Source organism: Trichogramma pretiosum, unplaced genomic scaffold, assembly GCF_000599845.2.
Source record: "Trichogramma pretiosum strain Unisexual culture from Peru unplaced genomic scaffold, Tpre_2.0 scaffold12, whole genome shotgun sequence".
Classification (NCBI taxonomy): domain Eukaryota; kingdom Metazoa; phylum Arthropoda; class Insecta; order Hymenoptera; family Trichogrammatidae; genus Trichogramma; species Trichogramma pretiosum.
In genome coordinates, this window is record NW_019641690.1 from 1,753,156 (window position 1) to 1,774,493 (window position 21,338).

Genomic DNA, 21,338 nt, shown 5'->3' on the forward strand with positions numbered 1-21,338 from the left:
ATAATGTACTAATTAATCAGTGTGTGGCAGCGCAATCTGTTGCTCCCTTGTTTTTTTAAATTTATGAACCATATACGCTGCCGATCATCGAATCAAATTAATATACTTAAGCGGACTTAATTTGTAGCAAGAGATCGTGAACTTTCGTTTCCTTATGAATGGCGACTCAGCGAATGATTTTAATGAATATGGCGCGTGCATTCCGAGCGGATACTAAAATCTCGTTAGAATCTCACTAGAAATATCTTCGTAAAAATGACCAATAAACAGCACGGAAACTCCAAATTATTACACTGAAAACCCAAAAGTATAAAATTTGCTGTTAAATAGTAATACTTGCGCGATTTGCACTATTCAAAAGTGTTTCGAGCGTAGGTTACTCTTCTTGAAAATTTTCATTTGGAAAAAGTGCAAGGAGCTCAGATTACACTTTTTGGAAAATTATCAGAAAAAGCTTAAGAGGCATAGTTTTTCAATACCCTTTTCTGATGTGATTTTTCAAAAAAGGTAATCTGAGCTTGAAACGCTTTGGAAAAGTATAAATTGCACTTTGCCCTTTTTCCAAATAAAAATTTTCGAAAAGTATAACCTGCGCTCAAAACACCATTGAATAATGTGAATGGCGCAAGTATGAAAATTTCACAGCAAATTTTAAACTTTCGGGTTTTTAGTGTGTTGTATAGGGTAATCAACGTTATATAAGGTTTTAAACTATTGGTACTCCTCACTCTCTTTTCCCATAATCGACAAATTAACGAGGTTAGACAAATGTTTTTCATCTGAAATAGCACAATTTTTTGATCAGTTTCACGTGTACACTTTTTCAACACTTTTATTCGCCATCTATTACTTCCCATTGATTTTCACCTAGGAAAAAAAGATTGAATATTCGATTTTCATGGTGGCCTTGGTATTCCCTTTAATTTCAAAATAATGTTAAAGTAGTGTAAGAAATGTAGTATTATTTTCGTAAGAAACAAAATATATATTTACCTTTGAATTTATAATATTTTTACTGAATTTTAATGGCTGGTGTAAGAAAAAGCTGCAGCCATTATGATTCAGCCTAGTTTAAGCAACCGAAGTAAATTAAAGCCACTTGAACCATAACGCTTATTCATTTTCCGCAAGCTCAAAGTTCCGTTGAACAAGTTTTGCATCATTAATCGACTAATGAATCTTGAGCCGGACACCCACTTGACTTTCGAATGCACCACACATCAACCGAACACTGCGATTGGTCGAAAATGACCATTACACGACTCTACTACACGTCCGAAAAAAGTGAAAAACTTGGAAAGTAGAGAAAGTTTAATGAGTAGATACTCACAGTCCGAATGCTCGAATGTGAATCATATGAGTATTCTTACATATTTTACGTCCGATGGGTTCGGGGCCGAGACTGACATACGGTATCAAATTTTGATATTAAATCTCATACGCGATTAATCCTATTCCCCTATTTTTTCTCCGATAAAAGTGTTGGTTATCTAAAAAATCTGTGAGATTATTTCACACGTAATAGTTATTACTTGTTAAAAGGTCTGACGTAAAAATTAGATTTTCACTCGTATCTACATATTTGTGGGCTCGGTCGTTGTTGTATCTAATCATTTTTCTATTTAAAATCCAAGTTTTGCCTAGACACAGCTGTTGCTTCGTGACGTCAATTTTAATCTTCGGGTCAAGTATTACGTTACCAAAGTATTACGATTTTTTCTCGAGTGGTTTCGAAGCTTTCAGTAATGTTTTGAGCTTCTCGCAATGATATCGTGTTTATGTTCAAAAAGTTTTTTTTTCGTAAAAATAACGTGTCGATACGTAAATTATTTGAAAAATGTCTACAAACTTGGTAAAACTTACGTTGCCGCTTGGTCAACGAGGCCCAGATGGAATCTTGGTAAAATTTAGCTATAATTGATTTTTTAATAATGTTTACAATTTTAGAAATATAATTAAAAATATTTTAATGTTTTAGTGTCAGAAACTGTTACAACAGCGGAGCACCAATAATTTGACTGAAAGAAGCGCATTCATAAATAAATTCACAATCAAGTAGGTTTACTTTTTCATTTTTTCCCCACTTCGATAACTAAAGAACGAATCACCCAATCTTAATGCATATACTCAACAGAGTGTTGTTAAGATAATGAACACGTGCATTTTTGCAACATTATTTCCAAATCATATCATACGCAATTGTTTATATTTCGATCGAATTTTCAAAAATTTAGAGAATTATGTTTAAACACGATGAATCCTTGACTTCAACGTTTTTTGGTAACGTTTACCGATTTCATATCGCACTTTTAATAAATTTACGGAAATTCAATTTATTTTAAACAATCAATCAGTCAAAATTGTAATATAATTAAAATGAATACTTTATACATTGTTTATTTCAAAAAGCTGAGCGTAATTAATTGTCTACATTACTGATTTATTATAAATGAGGTATGGTATGAAAATATATAATATGTTGGTTACAACTTCATATTAAATCATAAAAAATGCCAACACCTCAATAGATAAATCATTCACCTTATTGAACATTCATTTTGTGAAATTCAAGCAACTATGTACCCTTACGGTTTTTAATTTTTCCGAAATTTCAATAAATTTCCATAGAAATTGCAGCTTGATTGAATATCGGATATGAAAGAAAATTTCTGACCGATCCAAAAATTTAAAACTTTTCAAGTTGTTGTATGACAACGTAAAACATAAATTTTGAAAAGCCGCCACGTTTTAACGGTCGTTATGCTCAGAGCTTAAAGTGATACTGAAATCAATTTAAAATTACTATTTTCGAAAAAATTTTTGAGATTTCAGGTGACTATTTTTCTAAAATGCTGGATATCTTCATTTTATTATTTTCTAAATACCCACGTAGCTTTAAAAAAAAATTCAGTCGAAATCTTCCGAGGAAACTTGCTTGAAAATTGTTATTTTTGACTGGCTTCGGCGTCTTCATTCGGGTGATCTTGCGTGAATGAAATTCTAATAAACTCTTTAAAATGCAGTGTGATGTCGGTAAAAGTAATAAAAAAAAAAAACACAAAGTATAATGCTTACTTCATTTTTAAACATCAATTCCACCAAATTTCTAAGCACTTTTCTTAAAAATTCGAAAATCGGCACTGTAAAACTCAACAAATAATGATGCCCTTCACCAAGAGTATGCAGTGCAGTGTACGATTGCAGTCGATTCGTTTTTTACTTATCGAACCGAGAACAAAAATAAATCATCGGCCAACGTGTAAAAAAAAGCGACGATTGGATCGTTGCATCGCTTTCAGACGCACGTGCATTCGGACAATCGTCACGATATTGCGCCCAATTATCATTCGAATAACAATCTACAACAATTATATTTCATTCTTCCGATAAACTTTTTTTTTTTAAATTTGTTTATTTTTTGAAAATTGTTTATCAACATAACAAGCTCGGCCCTCACGATGCATCGCGACGTTCGGCAAAGCGCGCCAGCGATAAGATTTCACCTTATCGTGTAAAAATTGATCGTATTTCGGCGCCTCCGGCCTTTTTACGTATGAGAAAAACTTTCCGCGCAGCGAACGTCAATTTCGCGGCTGCCAGCGCGTGTGCAATTCATGCCTCCATCGTGAATGTGTGTACTTTTGTTTTGCTCTTCTTTTCTTCATGGCCATCGTCGTCGTCGTCGGCGCATATGATATATCGGAGCGGCGATAAGATGGAGACACAGGATACATATTTTATATTAATTATTAAACCGAGAAAGTAAAGAGAATTGCTGCCGGCCAGTGGTAAAAAAGCTCGAAAAGTCGGGAAGAATTGAGAACCACCGAAAAAAACGATATACCGCGACCTCAACTGTAACTCGTTAAAACCAATTATTTTATCAAAATGCCTACGTGAGTTTTGTCGAGGCAGAAGATAAATCTTCGCGCAACATATATGCCATGTAGCGATGTAATTTTGGGCGTCTATCTTTGGCGCAAGAGAGAGAATTATGAAAGAGCATCGTCTTCGAGCGCGCGGCGCATCGGGTCGGGCCGATGGACGGAAATATAATCATGGCGACCCGCGCGCACGTGATTTTTTCGTTGCTGTTGTTCGATACGCACAAGCTCGAACGGACGATTAAACAAATAGCTCTCGTGAATTTTCTCCGAAGCATATATCGTCTGCATCGCGAATCGAAATTAAACAAATTCTGGGATTTACATATTGCGAATGCGGGCCAATTTCGCTGTATCACTGTGCGTACATTACATACGTATGACATAATCGACGAATTAAAATTTCGTCATTTGAAACATATGCCAAAAAAAAAAAAAAAATCAAGCCGATATAAGCTAATAATACGGCTCATTTTACTTCAATATGCGAATTATAAATTCGCAGAAATTACAATGGCCCGCAATCGCTTGCACGACATATCGGGGCACACGAGTGCACACACGCAGTACGCAATATAGCGCCGGAGCTATATATAGGTATAGAGCACTGTAGGCTGTAAACGTTTTATGCGATACGCGATATCACGAGAGAAAGAGAAAAAACAAACAAACTAAAAAAATATATAGGCGGCCTGCGTGTACGAGACTACTCGGCCGCTCTCGGCTCGTGTATATAAGCGATCGTACAAGCCGCTATATATATAGACGCGCCGCTGCCGCCGCCGCCGCGTGAGTATTCGGAGCTCCGAGCGTCGCTCGGCCAGCTCTTGTCGGCTGCTGCGCTCCTGATACAAGTTCGATCCAGACAATTTATCCTCGCGGCGATATCCGCGACATTTTCTTGCGCTTTATTAACTCTCGTCGCTGCCGCGGCGGCGGCTCTCGAGCGTGTTTATCCGTATATTTAATGACTTTCATTGGGTCTGGATATTGTTTATTGATGAATAAATTTGAATCCCGTTTGGAGCTGCTGTCGCTCGCTCGCTCGCGAGCACCGCTGCCGCTGCTTGCTGTAAAAAAGGAAGTTATAATGCCGACGCAGCGCCGCCGACTAACGTGTGTTGTGTGTATACACGGCGCATCCATGTTTTTCTCGGGGCTTAAAAGCACCATTATATAAATTAATGTATGTAGTACGTCGAATTTTCGCGATGAGAGTCGCGAGAACACGCGAGAAAGATCGTCACCTGCTGCGGAGTATCATGTTTTTTTTTCTCGAAATGCCTAGCTCATTAAAAATGATTTATTAATTATTCTCCATTTTCGATTTTCCTACAAAGTTCAGGAAATTTCAGTCGCACTGCTGCTGATAATCGTCGCTTATCTATCCTTTTTTATTTCCCGCAATTAAGCGCGCCCGCATCGCAATGAATGCATCCCGAGTTTTATACATTACGAAGCTTCGTCGTCATAATACCACACTATACATATCGCGCCTGCAATGATCTCTCTCCATAAGGCCTGCTGCTGCTGCTGCTGCTATGCTGTGTATCCCGCACCGCCCCCACCACGCGGCCTGCTGTGTAAGCGCCTGATTGACGGTAGTTTTAAGTGTAGTGGGCGGAACAGAATAGAAGCTCGTCTCTCGCTACGCGCCGCATAAGCAGTAAGTATTCTCTTGATTACATGGCGCATGTGCCTTTTGTCTCTCTCTCTCTCTTCTCCCTGTCTCTTTCGCTCGCTCGCTGCGTTGCGGGATATGCCAAGGAAGAGAGAAGTCGTCGTCGGGAGAGTCGCTGCCTCGTTCTGGACTGGCTTCATCAAAGGCTCGTCATATAGTCGTCGCGTAAGCGCATGCGAGAGAAGCCACCAAAAGTGGGAGACGACGTCGACGAGAGTACTTATATGTATGAAAACGCTCACTTATACACACAGCAGCCAGACACGCAGACATAGACACGGCGCTCGACAGTCGCACGTACACACATTACGCGTCAGTGACGAGAGCCCGCGAGATGCTCGTAATGAAAAGAAGAAGAAGAAGTAGAAGTATAGAAGACGAGTCAAAAGGCTCTCGAGAGATCTCTGCGCTCCGTCACAAGACTCGGAGGAGGAGGTATATTTTCGCGGGCAGCGTCAGCCGCAGCTTTCTCGATTCTCTCTTCCCATACTATCCCAATACTTTGTAGTATTCCACTGTTTGATCTTCTTTGTATTCTTTTTTACGCGATCGCCATCGTGTGCGTATATATATCATTTCGGAGTCCTCGCTTAGTTTCTAGCAGGTGTGTATGTGTGCGAGAGTGACTGCATACACACACACCAATACATACGTGCTCGGGCAGCGAATGAAACGTAAACCCCCCTTCGAGAACTAGAAATAAAAAGAGAGACAGCTAGAGAGAGAGATGGAGTGTCTCGACTAATGAGATAATATAATTTCCTGCGCGAGGACGATGCCTCCACGAAATTGAGATTTCAGACGCTCGGCGATAATAATTCATAGTTCTCGTTTACGATCGTATGGCTGCCGCTGCTGCCCTATACAGCACACGATATGGCCTCTCTTTTTACCTCGTGTATTCCTCGGACTCGACCAATGAAAGACGCTTTCCTAGCGACGATAAATTTAGTTGACGCACGCCGACTTTGTATTCGCCCGTGTCAAGGTTTTTACATTTTCGGCTGATTTATTTTCGAGCGGCTCTCGCGTTCCCTCTCTTGTTCTCTGGGATTCTCGCTCTGTTGCGAGCAGAGCGAAACCGAGCGACGAGCCGTGCAAACGATCGTTAAATATTCACTGTTTCTCAGCGTCGCTCTGTGTGCTGCTGCTGCACACGTTTCCAAATCGAGAAAGAGAAAGAGAGAGATATCCCTCTCCGCGGATTCGTGCATATGAGCGCGGCTCATCTTCTATATATAGGCTATATAAATTCAATGCGATATACACAGGTGCTCGAATATAAGCGTTCGCGAGTATCGATTGTTTACTCCTGACTTTTCCCACCTGTGTGTCAATCAGTATTGACTTTTTTTGCGATTTTAACGCCTCGACGAGTATCGCTAATTCATCGAAACTCACCGTACGGATTTATAATAGTCATGGAAAAAGTTGGGTAAAACGCTCCACCCGCTTGGAGAAACTGCGCTCGATAAAAAGCTATACCGATATTCGGTAAAATTATCCGAATAAAATTTCTCTAGGATTCAATTACATAAAAATTTGAGCAAGAAGCTAAAAAGTGAGTGAAAAATTGCTCGAAAATTTGTTGAAGTTCATGGGTTGACCCGAAATGAATTGTTAATGGGTACAGTGATTTATTCTCAACAAAAAAGGTCTCTTGCAAATTTTTTCTAAAATTTATAATTTCCAAGTTATTCATCTATTCACGTTAGCAAACGAGTAAACAATTTTTCGCAGGGTCCTAAAAACCATATAAATACTGCTGATTTGACTATTGCAAAGGTTGCTACATTTACTTCATATATTGTCATGCAATTTACCTGAAATGTACCTATGTTAACATTATAAAAAAACTTGACTGTTAAATCATTTTTATCTATGCATTATAGGATAGTATACAGGCAGAAATGGGTTTTTTTTCAATATCGTAAAATTCAAGCATTAAAATAAAGCAATTATCTCAAAGTGTACAAACTCTTGTAAAGGAATGTTCAGAGCGTTGTATACAACTTGTATTAACATCAAACTCCGAATATTTATTTGGATTTTCCACATTTATGGATGAATTGGTTCATTTTTGGAAACATTATACTCAATTTATAACTCTACAACTATTAATTATAGAGAAAAAAATCAAGAAACCTTTTACCTTTATGATGACTAATATTTTCTCGAGATATTTTTGTTTTTGGGTCTAAAACAATAATTTTCACAATTTGTTTAAAAAAATGTACTAAACGATTTTGAAAAATTTTCACTCGGAAACATATTCAGTAGCTTATGTAATATAACTACATGAAATACATAAAATTATAAAAAAATGATCAAACCCGACGTTTTTTTGCTGAAAATACGTTCTATTTATGATAAGCGATTTCTCAATCAAGTCGGAAGTTATTAGTAGTTATATATGACTACGAATGCACCTGAAAAAATTATAGATATTAAAATTATTCAAAATCGTCAATATCGACTAAAAATTGTACCTACCTAATATCTTATATCAATTTTACGTTAAATTTTTCTCTTATGAAAACATATTAAAGTGAAAGCCTAAAAAGTCTTATTAGAAAAGCTTATTTTCATATATTTTCATGTAAAATGTGTGATATTGCAGGAATGCCTACATAATATACTCTGTAGACCAATTAAAGAAAAATAAATTTCACATTATGATACTAATAACGTGAAATTCAATAAAAAATATGTGCTGCAAGTTTGTAGAATAAAATGACCAATTTTATCGTAATTTTAAATAAAATGATATTTTATTATGATACTAGCTCTATCTCAGTATGCTTTGTGCACTGTTGAATCATTTTTTAATTTCTCATTTTGTCGTAATAACAATGATTGATACAAAAGTTTTTACTATTAATTGGACATGAGATAAACAATGACATTTTTTTCAATGATATAATCACAAAGACTTAGTTTTGCTTCGTTTATATTGATAATCTACATAACCCGAAAACTAAAAAAGAGCATATGACTTGTGCTTGTTCTCTTGTTTACGTCATGCATAGCATGCATGACCTCTTGAAGTGTTGCCCAGCACGGTGTTTTGCTGTGTATGCCATAGCGCTACGCCACACGAATTTAAGCTGGTACGTAGACACAGTTTTTCAAAATATAGCGAGCACAGCACAGCAGTCTTCACCAGTCTTTCAGTGTATAGTTAGCATGATACGCAAAATCATCGCAGAAATTTTACACGTTAACGACAATATAAGTGAGAAAGATGGAATCCAGCAATATGTTTGATTCTGCTGTTAGGTATTTTCATTTTACAAGAATGAAATTGTAAAAATATTCTTGCAAAATAATTAATGTAATCGGTGTTATTACAGAGTGGAAGAAGAATATACTAATGCGTTGCTTCTTGAAAATATTTGTCACGTGATTGACGAGAAACCTGATCTTAAACATTTCCAACTCTTACCACTTCTACCAGAAAATTTAGTAAGTTTTGATAAATCTATATAACTGTTTTTAGGGTTTCTTGTTTATAAACATTATTTACATAGCTTCGATTTTTCAATAGATCCATACGCTCCCAAAATGTGACAATAAACTTGAAAAAGAACTTGATGACAAAGTAGAAATAGTTGTTGAATGTGAAGACGTAAAGCCAAATATTAATTTATTGTCAGTGAAGAAAATTGACGATGATTCTCAAAATCATTTGCAGATTACTAAAAATGGCGATATTTGTAAAGATCGAAACAAAATAAAAATAGATCCCGCGGAAGAAGTGAAACAAGAATTTGTTGGTGACGATGCCGGAGAATTGAATTTCAATTTCAACTGCGAACATGTCGAACAAAATAGACAAAGAAGAACTCAAAAAAGGATTAATAACAAACATAACCTCAAAACAAACATCGATACGGCGCATAATAATAAAACCAACGCATGTAAAATACGTGGAAAGAAATTGGCAAATAAGCCTAATCTGGATAGGCATGTCATATCATCACATAATCACATCACCTACGCGTGTAATATATGCGGAAAGAATTTTTCAACTAAAGGTAATCTGAGTAGGCATGTCAAATCATCACATGATCACATAACCCACGCATGTGAAATATGCGGTAAGAAATTTTCACATAGGAGTAGTCTGAGTAGGCATGTTACAACATCACATAAATGTATTATCCAAGCATGTGAAGTATGCGAAAAGACGTTTACTCAGAAAAATCATCTCAAAACCCACATTGACGTGATGCATAATGGTGTCACCCACGCATGTGAAATTTGTGGAAAGAAATTTTCAAATAAAAGTAATGTCAAAAAACACATTGTTCAGGTGCACACTCGTATAAAACACACATGCGTCACATGCGGAAAGATATTTTCATGTAAAGGTAATCTCAAAACTCATATTGATTCCGTGCATGATAAAATTGCTCACAGATGCGATATATGCGGTAAGAAATACTCACTGAAGAGTGATCTCATAAAACACATTGATGTGATGCATAATGGTGTCATCCACGCATGTGAAATATGTGGAAAGAAACTGTCAAAGAAGAGTAATCTCAAAAAACACATCGACGCAATGCACAATGGTGTCAAATATACATGTGATATATGCGGTAAGAAATGCTCACTGAAGAGGGATCTCCAAAACCACATTGATGTGATGCATAATGGTGTCATCCACGCATGTGAAATATGTGGAAAGAAACTATCAAATAAGAGTAATCTCAAAAAACACATCGATGTAATGCACAATGGTGTCAAATATACATGTGATATATGCGGTAAGAAATGTTCACTAAAGAGTAATCTCAAAAAACACATCGAAGCAATGCACAATGGTGTCAAATATACATGTGATAAATGCGGCAAGATATTTTCATATAAAAGTAATCTCAAAACTCATATTGATTCGGTGCATAATAAAATTACTCACACATGCGATATATGCAGTAAGAAATACTCACTGAAGAGGGATCTCAAAATCCACATTTCTTCGCGTCACTCACGCATTACAACTTAATGAACTTATAAATTTTAATTTTCATGTTCAGAAGACTAATAACAAATTTTTGTGTATAGTAATATCATGAGTTCTTCCAATGTAATTTCATAATGTAATAGCAATGTTTAAATTTTAAGAAAAATAAATAAATTCTTGGAGGAAAATGAAACACTTCTTAATTGTGAGTTAACAAAATATTGAACCCCATAGGTTGATATTAATTTTATAATGCTATAGTCATTTCTCAGCGCGCTTTACTCGCCCTGAATTATGCAAGCTTTATTGTTTCGCGACTTACTTGTGTTTATGAGAACTGAATCGCATTCGCGCTATCACATCAATTTTTTATAAGAGAATACATCTTATAGTTACTTTAACTTTCACTAGATCAATACTTTTTCAAACGAATCTTTTAAATTTTTGAAAGAGATTAGTAATTCGCCCATTCATCCCATAGAAAGATATACTTTTCTAAGCCAAATATTCCACGTCACACTTATCACCCACGAACTAGTGATATTCAGATTCTCTCGACTCGTCGTCATCGTCATAGACTTTTGCATCAGCTGATCTTCTTACGCACCATGATCAAAAGAGGAAAAAAATCAGAGTGATACAAGAAGATCGAGCGCGTCGTCATCAATCTACATCTCGGCGCGCGCTCTCACTGGGCTGCATCCCGAGATTTATCGCGCGATCCCATTTTTCGCGTAAAAAGTTTTCGAAAATAAACGCCGCGTTGTTCTATTTTTACCGTGTATACATACAATTCCTCGTCCTAATCTCCGAGGCATTTATAATATTTTTCTTCTGTCCATTACATTTCTCAAAAGTTGACAAGCCGCGAAGTAGTAAGCTACATAGGCGCGATTATATTGTTGCCGTCGAAAGAATAATCGCGCGTTACGTAGAAACATATCAATTGTGAACTACAAATCCGACGTTGATGCCCGTTTGATGGTGATGCGGTGGGTCCAATTTTTATCTGTCTTGTGGCGACGCGGCTCGTACCTTTTGATATTCTGTGACCGATGCTTAATACGGTGCCGAAAATTATTCAGATCACCGTGGCGGCGGCTATCCTCGACTGTCACCTTGAATATGTGCTGCTAATGTCGTCTAAATGAATCATTCGGTAGTATACACGGAGAAAAATGTATAATAAGTATTCTTATTATTAGAAGAAAAATTACTATAATGCTTAGTACTCGTGGGACATCTAAGCGTTGTGATGATTTCTGNTACTAGCGCTACTACGATGTATCAAGTACAAATGAAATACAAGATACATTTATGCGTCTTCAAAACAACAACAATTAATATATCTTTTGTCACTCTCGTGCTCAATTGCAAGTCGCTTGGGCTTGGAAAACTATAAAATATAAAATACTCGCATTGTTCAATTATATAAAGATTGAACTTTTTATACTCGCGGCCTTCACAAGTTCTATGAATGAATCGTCGTCGAAAGTAGCATGTACTGTAGCAATATATTGAGCCTAAGCCGTGTATTGGAATATTATGAATAACATTTTTTTCGAGTCTTATTTCAAATCATCTTTTCGAGCAAATAACGTACCCCTTCTAGAGGGTAGTCCACGTAATGCATAATATTATATTAAATACATATACAGCTGCAACACATCAAAATCTAATCGAATTCATAGTTAGAGATCTTTCTGTCATTTTTTCTTCCGCTCATTTCATTTTCCTTGTGCTCTCTCTTTACGAATCTTTTTCAGTCAGCAATTGTTGCCTTTCGGTAATCACATCATTTGATACTCTTTATTACTGCGCCATTGTATAAAATGGTGTTAATTGTAATGAATTTTAGAAATATATGATTTTGTTTTTACTTTTTCAGAGTGATGCTGAAGTAGAGCCCAAGATACTAGAATTAAAAAAACGTCTACAGATTGCAAAAGAGACGTTTCAACCTCTTATAATAGCGGTGGGCAGAAATCTTACAAGTATAGAGTCCTACCATATAGCTGTGAATGATCAGTTGTACGAGTTAAGTAACTGTTTAGAAACAGTTGTAGTTGCTTTGAAAATATTTTTCAGTTTAGACTGTGAGTACCCCGAAAATACGCAAGTAATTTGGAAGTTCTTACAACAAGTTTTGTTAAATATTAAGGAAGAAAAGGTTGTTACCGTACAGATGAAAACTTATTTCGGTCTTATTAAAATTTTGCAAGACAATATTTAAAAATGATTACGTGTAAAAATTGTTTTTTAGAGTATGAAAACTCGAGCGAACTTTATGATCACATTGTAATATTTCATAAGGATTTGCAGAGTTATAGTTGTATGTTTGAAAATTGTAATCGCGTTTATAAACTGTTGAATTCGTTAAAAAAACACGTAGGGAATAAGCACATTGTTGTCCCTGTCAGAACTCAAAGCCCTCCTCCTGAACAGTTTTTTACTGACCAAAATTTTCAACACAATGTTCAGAGAGAAGAAGAAATCCTTGACAGCGACAATGACATGAGCGACGACGACGTTTATGAAAATTTTCAGTCTGTTGAAAATGAAAGTTTCGATGATATAGATACTTATGAAAATATTACCTGGGAAAGTGACTTGAAAAAAGCTGTATCAGTATACGTCGCAAGTTTATTTAATTTAAAAAATATTCCTAGAAAGTGTGTTAACGATATAATTCTTAAGTCGGAGGGATTTATAAAAACATTGTCAAATATTTTGAAAGAAAACATAAAAAACGTATTGACCGAGTCAATATCTCAAAATTTAGTAGAATTAAACAAAATGTTTGACACACTTTCAAAATCTTTGACGACTGTAAATTCTGAGCATAAACGGTTAGTAGTGTTTAAGAAATTAAAAACGTTCGTACCCCCTAAGTCGTATAAAATTGGTGAGAGAAGGGAATACCGCAAAGTAAACAATGCTATGAAATTAATGCATATCCCAGTTAATATTCAAATGATTCCTCTCAGATCTGTACTCAAATTGTTTTTTGAACTACCTAACGTTTTTGAAGAGGCAAATGAGTATATGAAAAGTTTAATTTCTGATGACACAATTGTTAGCAACTTAGTTCAAGGGATTTATTGGAAAAATCGCTCGAAGTTTCACGGCAATAAAATAGTTTATCCTCTCATATTTTATTTTGACGACTATGAAAATAATGATCCTTTAGGTTCTCATAAAGGGATTTCCAAGACAGGAGCAGTTTACATAAGTATACCCTCTTTACCCCCTCACTTCCAATCCAAATTAGAAAATATCTTTGTTTTTGCTCTATTCAATTCGTTAGACCGAGTAATATTTACTAATTCTGTAACTTTTTCTAAACTCATTGACGAAATCAATTATCTGAACGATTTCGGAATTGTTATAGATACTTCATTAGGTACTATAACAATTTTCTTTGAACTCGTTCTTTTAATTGCTGACAATCTTGGACTCCATTCACTTTTAGGTATGACTGAGAGCTTCAAAGCGAATATCTTTTGCCAACATTGCTTAATAAATCAGATCGAAAAAAATGATGTATTTTTAGAAAAAGATTGTATTTTACGGACTGTTGACAATTATGAGAACTTGTTTTTAATGAATGATTCAAAACAATCTGGTTTGAAAGAAAAATGTACTTTTCATAAGATAAATAATTTTCATATGAGTGAAAACATTTGTGTGGACGTGATGCACGATTTGTTTGAGGGCGTGTGTCGGTATGACGTTGCTTTAATTTTAAATCATTACATATTTGTAAAGAAATTGTTCACTCTTGAAAAGTTTAATTTAAGGACTCGTAGTCACGAGTATGGGCCAAAATATAACGTAAATAAACCCCCAGAGATTCAGGAGAGTTCGGTGAAAAAAGGTTACATTATTATGTCTTCCTCGGAAATGTTATGTTTAATTAAGAATATATGTTTAATTATTGGTCCTTTGGTTCCTCAAGATGATGAGGTATGGGAATTATTAATAATTTTGAAAGAGCTTGTTACAATGGTATCAAGTACTATTATAGATCAATCGTGGTGTAAAGCCCTAGACATCATTGTGTACGATTATTTGTCATCGTTGAATGATTTATTTCCTAATCATCTGAAACCAAAGCACCACTTTTTAATACATTATGGGAGATGTATGTCGTTATTTGGTCCTTTATGGAAACTCAGCTGCCTGAGATTCGAAAGCAAAAACCAAGAAGGTAAACAAATTTCCAAAAGCACAACGAGTAGAATTAACATTAATAAGACGATTGCTGTAAGACATCAATTATACTTAAATTATAGGTTCTTAACAAAAAAATCGTCTTATGAACTTTTTAAATCTAAAAAAAAAAATGAGTGTATTTCAGATGTTGATAATTATGTACAATTCATGAACTTGTTAAAGAACAAAGAGCTTGAACGTTTGGTACTTTTGAAGCATATTGATTATGCAGATAAAAGAATTAAAAAAAATACTGTTTTAATAACATTTTGTGAAAATGGGCCAATTTTCAATATCGTTCAAGAAATTGTACAATATCAGTCTGAATATATACTCATTTCGAAAAAATTAAAAAACTCGATTTTTGTTCACCACTTGCAGGCTTTTAAGTTATATGATTTTTCTTCGTTCGAGTGGGTATTATTGGACAAATCAGATATTGAGAATTCTATTATATCTTATCACATTTTTATAAAAGATGGTGTTTATGTTAATAAATCTTGGGTTTAATGTTTGTATCGTATGCATTTACGATGATTGATATGTAATATGTTATATTCAATAAATACGTATTATTTTAAAAATTAATATAACTTTTTTATTTGCGTCTGAAAGCATCTCGATTTTGAGACTTTTTCCTCCTCGTTTTTCTCAACAATCGAGGCACGCGCGCGCATATTAATACATTTTCCTACCCTCATTTCCAAACCGTAAGTCCAAGTATCAGCATGTTTTTCCCTTTCTCTGACGAAAAGACTTGCCTCACTCACGATTTGTTCGGGGTGCTCTATCAAAGCTTGCACTTCCTTTCTTAGTTTCGCGAACATTATTAAACAATCTATTGGGATCTGAGATGGAAGCGGGTATTAGCTGCTCGGATCGTCAAATTTACATAGATTATATACCTATATTTATAGAAACATGGCCACCAACGATCCGAGAGTCACGTTTATTTTGGATGTCTATTTATGGCCATCTCAGATCTCAATACCTACTACATAGCCTCCTAACATCTTCACCAGCAGGTGGCGTATAAGAAACCCGCATGCGGCAAAAAAAAAAAAAAGATTGATATATAAGGAAGATCCAAATTTCCTTTAGTATTAAATATGCGAGGCAATAGCCAACTATAGGTAGCTAGATATAAGTTAAAGCGTAAATAAATGTAATGCGATTTAGAATATGTACAATGCGAGCGATATATGTAAATTAGTGAAACATCGTAATTATAAAAATTTGTCAGAATCGTTATAAGTTAAAATTAAATTCCCTAAATTACTTCGGTAAAATATTCTAACTAATAAATCAAAAAATATTAGTTTGAATATAAATCCGAACATCTACATTTTTGATATTTCAACCACGGTTTTAAACTGCTCCTATCAAAGAAAAAAGTACTCTTTACATTAGAAAAAATGGTTTTTTTAGTAAGAAAAATTGTTAATATTCGTTGGAAAAATTAATTATATTCTTTAAAAAAATTATTCATATTCATAAGAAAAATTGTTCATGCTCGTAAGAAATATTGTTCATACTCGTGAGAAATATTACTAAAATACTTAGTAAAAACTAATATAAGTAATTTTTGCTATGGTGTATAGTAAAATTTCAAATAGGGTCGAGATGTCACACTTTTACTATAAATTATAGCAATTTTTCCTAAAAAAATAGTAACATTTCTTATACTATTTTTCTCCGTGTAATAGTTCTGTCGAAATTTTTTCGACTGTTGTCTATTAACAAAACTAGGTAAAATCTTATCGTATTACTCGAATAGTCGAGAAAATGTCCACATACAAATTAGCCGTTTATACTAGTTTTGCTACAATCTTTACTTCGTCTTTCGGTTATTACATCGATAAAAGTTCAAACACGTGCGGCTCGTTTTTGCGAACACACAAAGCTGCAAGCTCTACGATGACATGTGCTTCTTTATCATCTTCGAGACACGCGTATAGACTCTGGCATTTCCTTTGCGAAGTTTTTTCCTTAATCTCAATTGCCCAATTGTAAATATTTGTATATTCGGCGGGAGAAATCCATTCAACGAAGTTCGTAAACAACGACGTCTATACGGACGGATGATCATTTCTCAATGATCAACTCACGCGTGCCCCGAGTCATTGACCACTCGCAGAGTGAAGTTGGAGTATATGTGAGCAAGTAGAGCTCGATATAGACGCCCACACGCCGAGTCTATAGATCTTTGGGTTAAACTCGATAAAATAATGATCGCATGTAGAGAAGAGTTCCTATAGCTTGGTAAGTTTTTTTAATGGACCGTACAAATACTCTCAATTTTTAAGCTCAGAATCGTTCGTTAAGGCGGGAGGGGGTAGCGTGAAAACAAAATTTGAAAACGAAATCGTCGCACGAGAACTTCACTCTCAAAACTTCGTGGCAGCCAAAGAATATATAGTTCCCGTTATTTTTGAAGTTTTGCCTGTACACGAGGAGAGAGATTCCAGCAGTTTGGAAGTATAAAATGTGTGTGTGTGTGTGCGCGTTTTTTTTTCGGACGCGGCTCGACGCTTCCGAAATTCCATAATGTGCTCGGCTTTCGGTTTCATCCATTCATTCATAAAATATATTCATATTATGTACAAATACAAGAGCCATAGTCGAGCAATTGAAGCGATATATTATAGTGAAGTTTTCGAAGTATAGCGCGTAAATAGCTGCTCGTCGCTCGACTATAAGCGATTACTACTATATACACTGGCCTCGGCGATCATCATCGAATAATACACGAGAGAACTGCGCAGTGCTCGGCACGAGGCAGCACTCGAGTGGTATAGGCAGTGCAACCGACCGACCTTTACGATAAGAGAGGGTTATCGGCGCTCTTTGAACTCTTTCGGAAAATTAACGATGCATCCGGCACGCGGAGCCAGTATTTTTCCCCTTTAAAATCGATGATTTTACCACAAAATTTCGTTGCCAGTTTTTCGTATCGATCGATCCCCTCGGCCGAAACTGCACGCGTGAACTCTCGATATCGAACGGGGCAATTAAAACGTCATTCGAGAACGATATGAAAAATTTCATACATCTATCTTTTCTCGTGTGTTCTCGCAGCGGCGGCGGTGGTTGAAAATTTTTAATTATGCACGCATTTTCGGGCATTGTTGAGGCGAGGTCGCAGGCGAGAGAGACCGCAAAAAGTGTGTAAATGAGTGCACAAGTGGCGTATGAATTTTCAATGATTTTTGCCCTTTGAAGTTTTTTAATTGCCCGTCGAGACAGGGTATCGTTATTATACTTTGTGGATACAACTTGCAACGTCAAACTACCGCAAGTACGGTGAAAAATTGAAATCAACCCTCCGATATCGGTGCATAATTACGCTTAATTTATTGCAAGAAAAACATCGATGGCAGTGCATTTATCATCGATAATGAAACTTCAAATTTTTTACAGTCGTAGTTTAATTGACTTGAATAAATAATGATGATTGGTTTTTTTAGTAATGACATTGAATATTTCACATAACAAACAACCCCATATCATTTAACAGAATGGTCAAAAGTTGGTTCTAATAATTGGTCATCTAAAATTACCCTAGAAAAAGATCAAATCTATTCAATACTCGATCCCGAAGAGCTGATACGAACTAATTTCTTCAGGAATTACGTATAACCAATTTAATCCCCGCATACCTGCATCCGAGCATTCTTTTCTCTGTACGACAACATCAATCAAATCCATTGGAAATCTCGCGACCGATCCATCGATCACTCGAGCTCTCGTAATCGCGATCGGAGCATCATCGGAATCCTCGATACTGTTGCTGCTGCTGCTGCTCACAGGCTCGCAGGATATCACACGGACATCGTGTTAATAATAATTCGAATCCGTCATAGTTGAAACACGCGATGCGTGTGTATGTATACGAGAAAGTACACACCCAAACATGGCCCATCAGCCGCCGGCATTTTTCAATGCGCCACACACACACATACTTACTACTATTATATGCGTGTTCGTGCGTATATTACACGAGAGCGCCCCTACCTCCTCCTTTGCGCCTGCACACACACACATATACTCACACGAACGAACGAACGAGACGTTCTTGGTGCATCGCCCGCTTCTCTTTTTCACGCATATATTCTCTCTCTTTCTCTCGCACTTTGGTAGTAATCGTGCTCCCTATTCGATATTAAGAATTCGTCGACGAATTGCGCATCGATACCACCAGATGCGGGCGTGAAGTGTATATACATACATGACGACGATGTATGTATATGTGTGTATATGCATAAATGAATTGCTCGAGCTGCCGAAGAGATTTTACTTCTTTTTTTCCTCTCTCTCTTCCGACACGACATGCCCCTGCGGAGAAGGGAGAGACGGCGTCGTTGTGTGTGCTGCTGCTGTTTTTTTTTTTTCACTTACTTACTTACTTCGAGTAGAAGGGGCCGACAATGGGGATATGTACCTGTCTTGGAAAGGGAAGGATGAGCTGCAGCTTCGGCTGTACACAGAATCTCTGCAGCGCTAAAATTGATTATCAGTATTGCCTTCGCCTCGGATCCTATCGAGGGGGAGTAGCGCAGCTCTCGTGTTATATGCAAAATAGGCTTCGCGCCAATGCACGCGTACGATATATACATAGCTGGTAGTTCGACTGTGTACCAATCGATGATCTCTTCTTTTAAAGAGCGAGATAAAAAAAATCGTAGCAGCTCATTAGTGCAATTATATAAGCATTAAATTCAAATTAATTGATGCGTGAAAAGTTTCGTGCACATCGTTTCATTGGAGCTTCGATCGGTCGTTATCAACGAAACGTTATTGCTTATAGGCTACTTAATTTCTTCATAAGTCGTCGCATTATCGTCCTCGTCTCACCCGAAAACTGTCCACTTCAGAGGCTCGCGTCTATATACGTATTATCTCGCGCGCACGCGAGCGTACACACATGCACACATACTTGAATTAATTTAACATTTCCGGAACAAGTGAGTGGGTCGAGTATATGGGCACTTCAGCTCGCGCATCAACAGTATATATCTCGAGACTCTCTTCGGAGGCGCAGCTCTTACAGCACAGCATACGCAGTGCCTCATGAATCTTTATTACCTCGATAACGTTTTCGTGAACATCCATCGTTACTATGAAGTATCGAGTCCACTAGATACGTTGTTATAGGATCGAGGAAAATAAAGGAAGAGAAAATTCTGACGCCCGGTCGTGGTGAACTTTTTTTTCCTCGTATATTACGTGTTATATTTCGGGATACACAACGTATATACAATCGTGCGCAAGTAGCAGATACATACGCGTTTTGCGCTCGTAACGTCGTAGCTCGAAGTACGTACGAAGCTACAAATTCGTAGTTTGCGCTTTACGTAGCATACAATATAAGCCCGTCGAAGGGGAAGAAAAACATCGAGATAAGTAGTAGGGGAAGATATGGACTTTTTCGGTGCCTATACACAGTAGCATAGTAGTACACAGTATATATATAGGAGCGGACAAAACATAATGGGGCTTTCTCTGTTCTTTCTCTCTCTCTCTCTCTCTTATTCTCTCCCCCTTCGGCTGCCCCAAAGCGCAACAACGCACGACGTCAATGTCAGTAGTATATACGGCGCTCAGCAGCGTATACGAACGCGTTAACCTGCAATTGAGCGAGCGAGCGCGTGCACGGGTGTATAAGGCATAGAAAAGGGAGAGAGAGAGCCAGAGAGCAGGAGGCCCCTTTTCGTCAATGCCAGTCCTGGCAATGGGGTGGAGTCAGGCATGTACACACGCACACACACACACACACACACACACACACACACACTGGCTCGATCGCTAGATTTCTCTTTCTATTCAGCGTCGCACACGTATTCACTCACACTAGCTTATAATACATATAGGCATCCAAAGCCACTTCGTTCGTATATACAATATACACGATACGTTGATTCCAACGGGTGGGAGTTATTACGCTTTACCCACTTTCGTGTATACGCACAAACACGCGTATAGCGCCACTCGTCCATGAGAATCATGCACGTATGTGTGTGTGTGTGCGAGGCAATTTATGTAATCGCCATCTCTCTCTCTCTCTCTCCGGAGCTCACCTCTTTCTTCTCATGTTTTCTTCTTGTCTCGTGCGTGCGCTGCGCGTATAAAAAAACAACAGCAACAACCGAGACCGCAGCCAGCTTCTCACCGATATTCTTATTACCCCACGTTATGGTATGGTACGCGAGCGAGCGGGCCCCGGGACTCGAACCTCGCTTATATATATACGTGTGTGCGTGCACCGTCATACACACAATATAGGAAGCGGTGCACGCATAGAGTGTTAAAATCCAGCCAAAGACATTCCATTGCACAGGCCCATTAATGAGCTTTACGTATATGTACGAGTATACGTGTTTCGCGCGCGAGGTGTATGCATATAGGGGTGTAAGGGTACGGGTATAAGAAAAAATAAAATATGGATGAATGCAAAGACGAGGCACGCAAGAAACGTTGTCGCGACAAAGTACGTGCGAGTGTGCCACACGCTTCGTACACGGAGGATAATTATTTACATACTTATTGTACGTACGCGATGAAGAATGGGGCGTTAGACTTCTCATCATCT

At 37.0% G+C, this 21,338-nt stretch overlaps 2 protein-coding genes across 3 annotated transcripts in view; both read left to right on the top strand.

The window, feature by feature from the left end:
* The window catches only part of LOC106655364 (D-2-hydroxyglutarate dehydrogenase, mitochondrial), a 68,847-nt gene that overhangs the window by 33,742 nt on the left and 13,767 nt on the right, over positions 1-21,338 (top strand). Inside the window, exon 3 of one of the 2 annotated variants that reach the window (XM_014375715.2) lies at positions 1,979-2,055. The exons of the other annotated variant lie outside the window; for it this stretch is intronic. The gene's annotated coding sequence lies outside the window, so the exon portion shown is untranslated. The remainder of the gene's footprint in view (positions 1-1,978; positions 2,056-21,338) is intronic. 2 annotated transcript variants of the gene reach the window in all.
* Positions 8,568-12,836, top strand: LOC106655314 (zinc finger protein 41-like). Its single transcript, XM_023461837.1, has 5 exons — positions 8,568-8,844; positions 8,919-9,030; positions 9,113-10,144; positions 12,423-12,704; positions 12,798-12,836. Exons 1-5 carry the CDS (start codon positions 8,810-8,812, stop codon positions 12,834-12,836), a joined length of 1,500 nt encoding a protein of 499 aa, XP_023317605.1. The 5' UTR covers positions 8,568-8,809.

Coding starts and splice junctions, on each gene's coding strand:
- LOC106655314 (XM_023461837.1), top strand. CDS start 8,810: ATGGAATCCAGCAATATGTTTGATTCTGCTGTTAG. Junction 8,845..8,918: donor ATGTTTGATTCTGCTGTTAG/GTATTTTCATTT, acceptor GTGTTATTACAG/AGTGGAAGAAGAATATACTA. Junction 10,145..12,422: donor TCGACGCAATGCACAATGGT/GTCAAATATACA, acceptor TTACTTTTTCAG/AGTGATGCTGAAGTAGAGCC.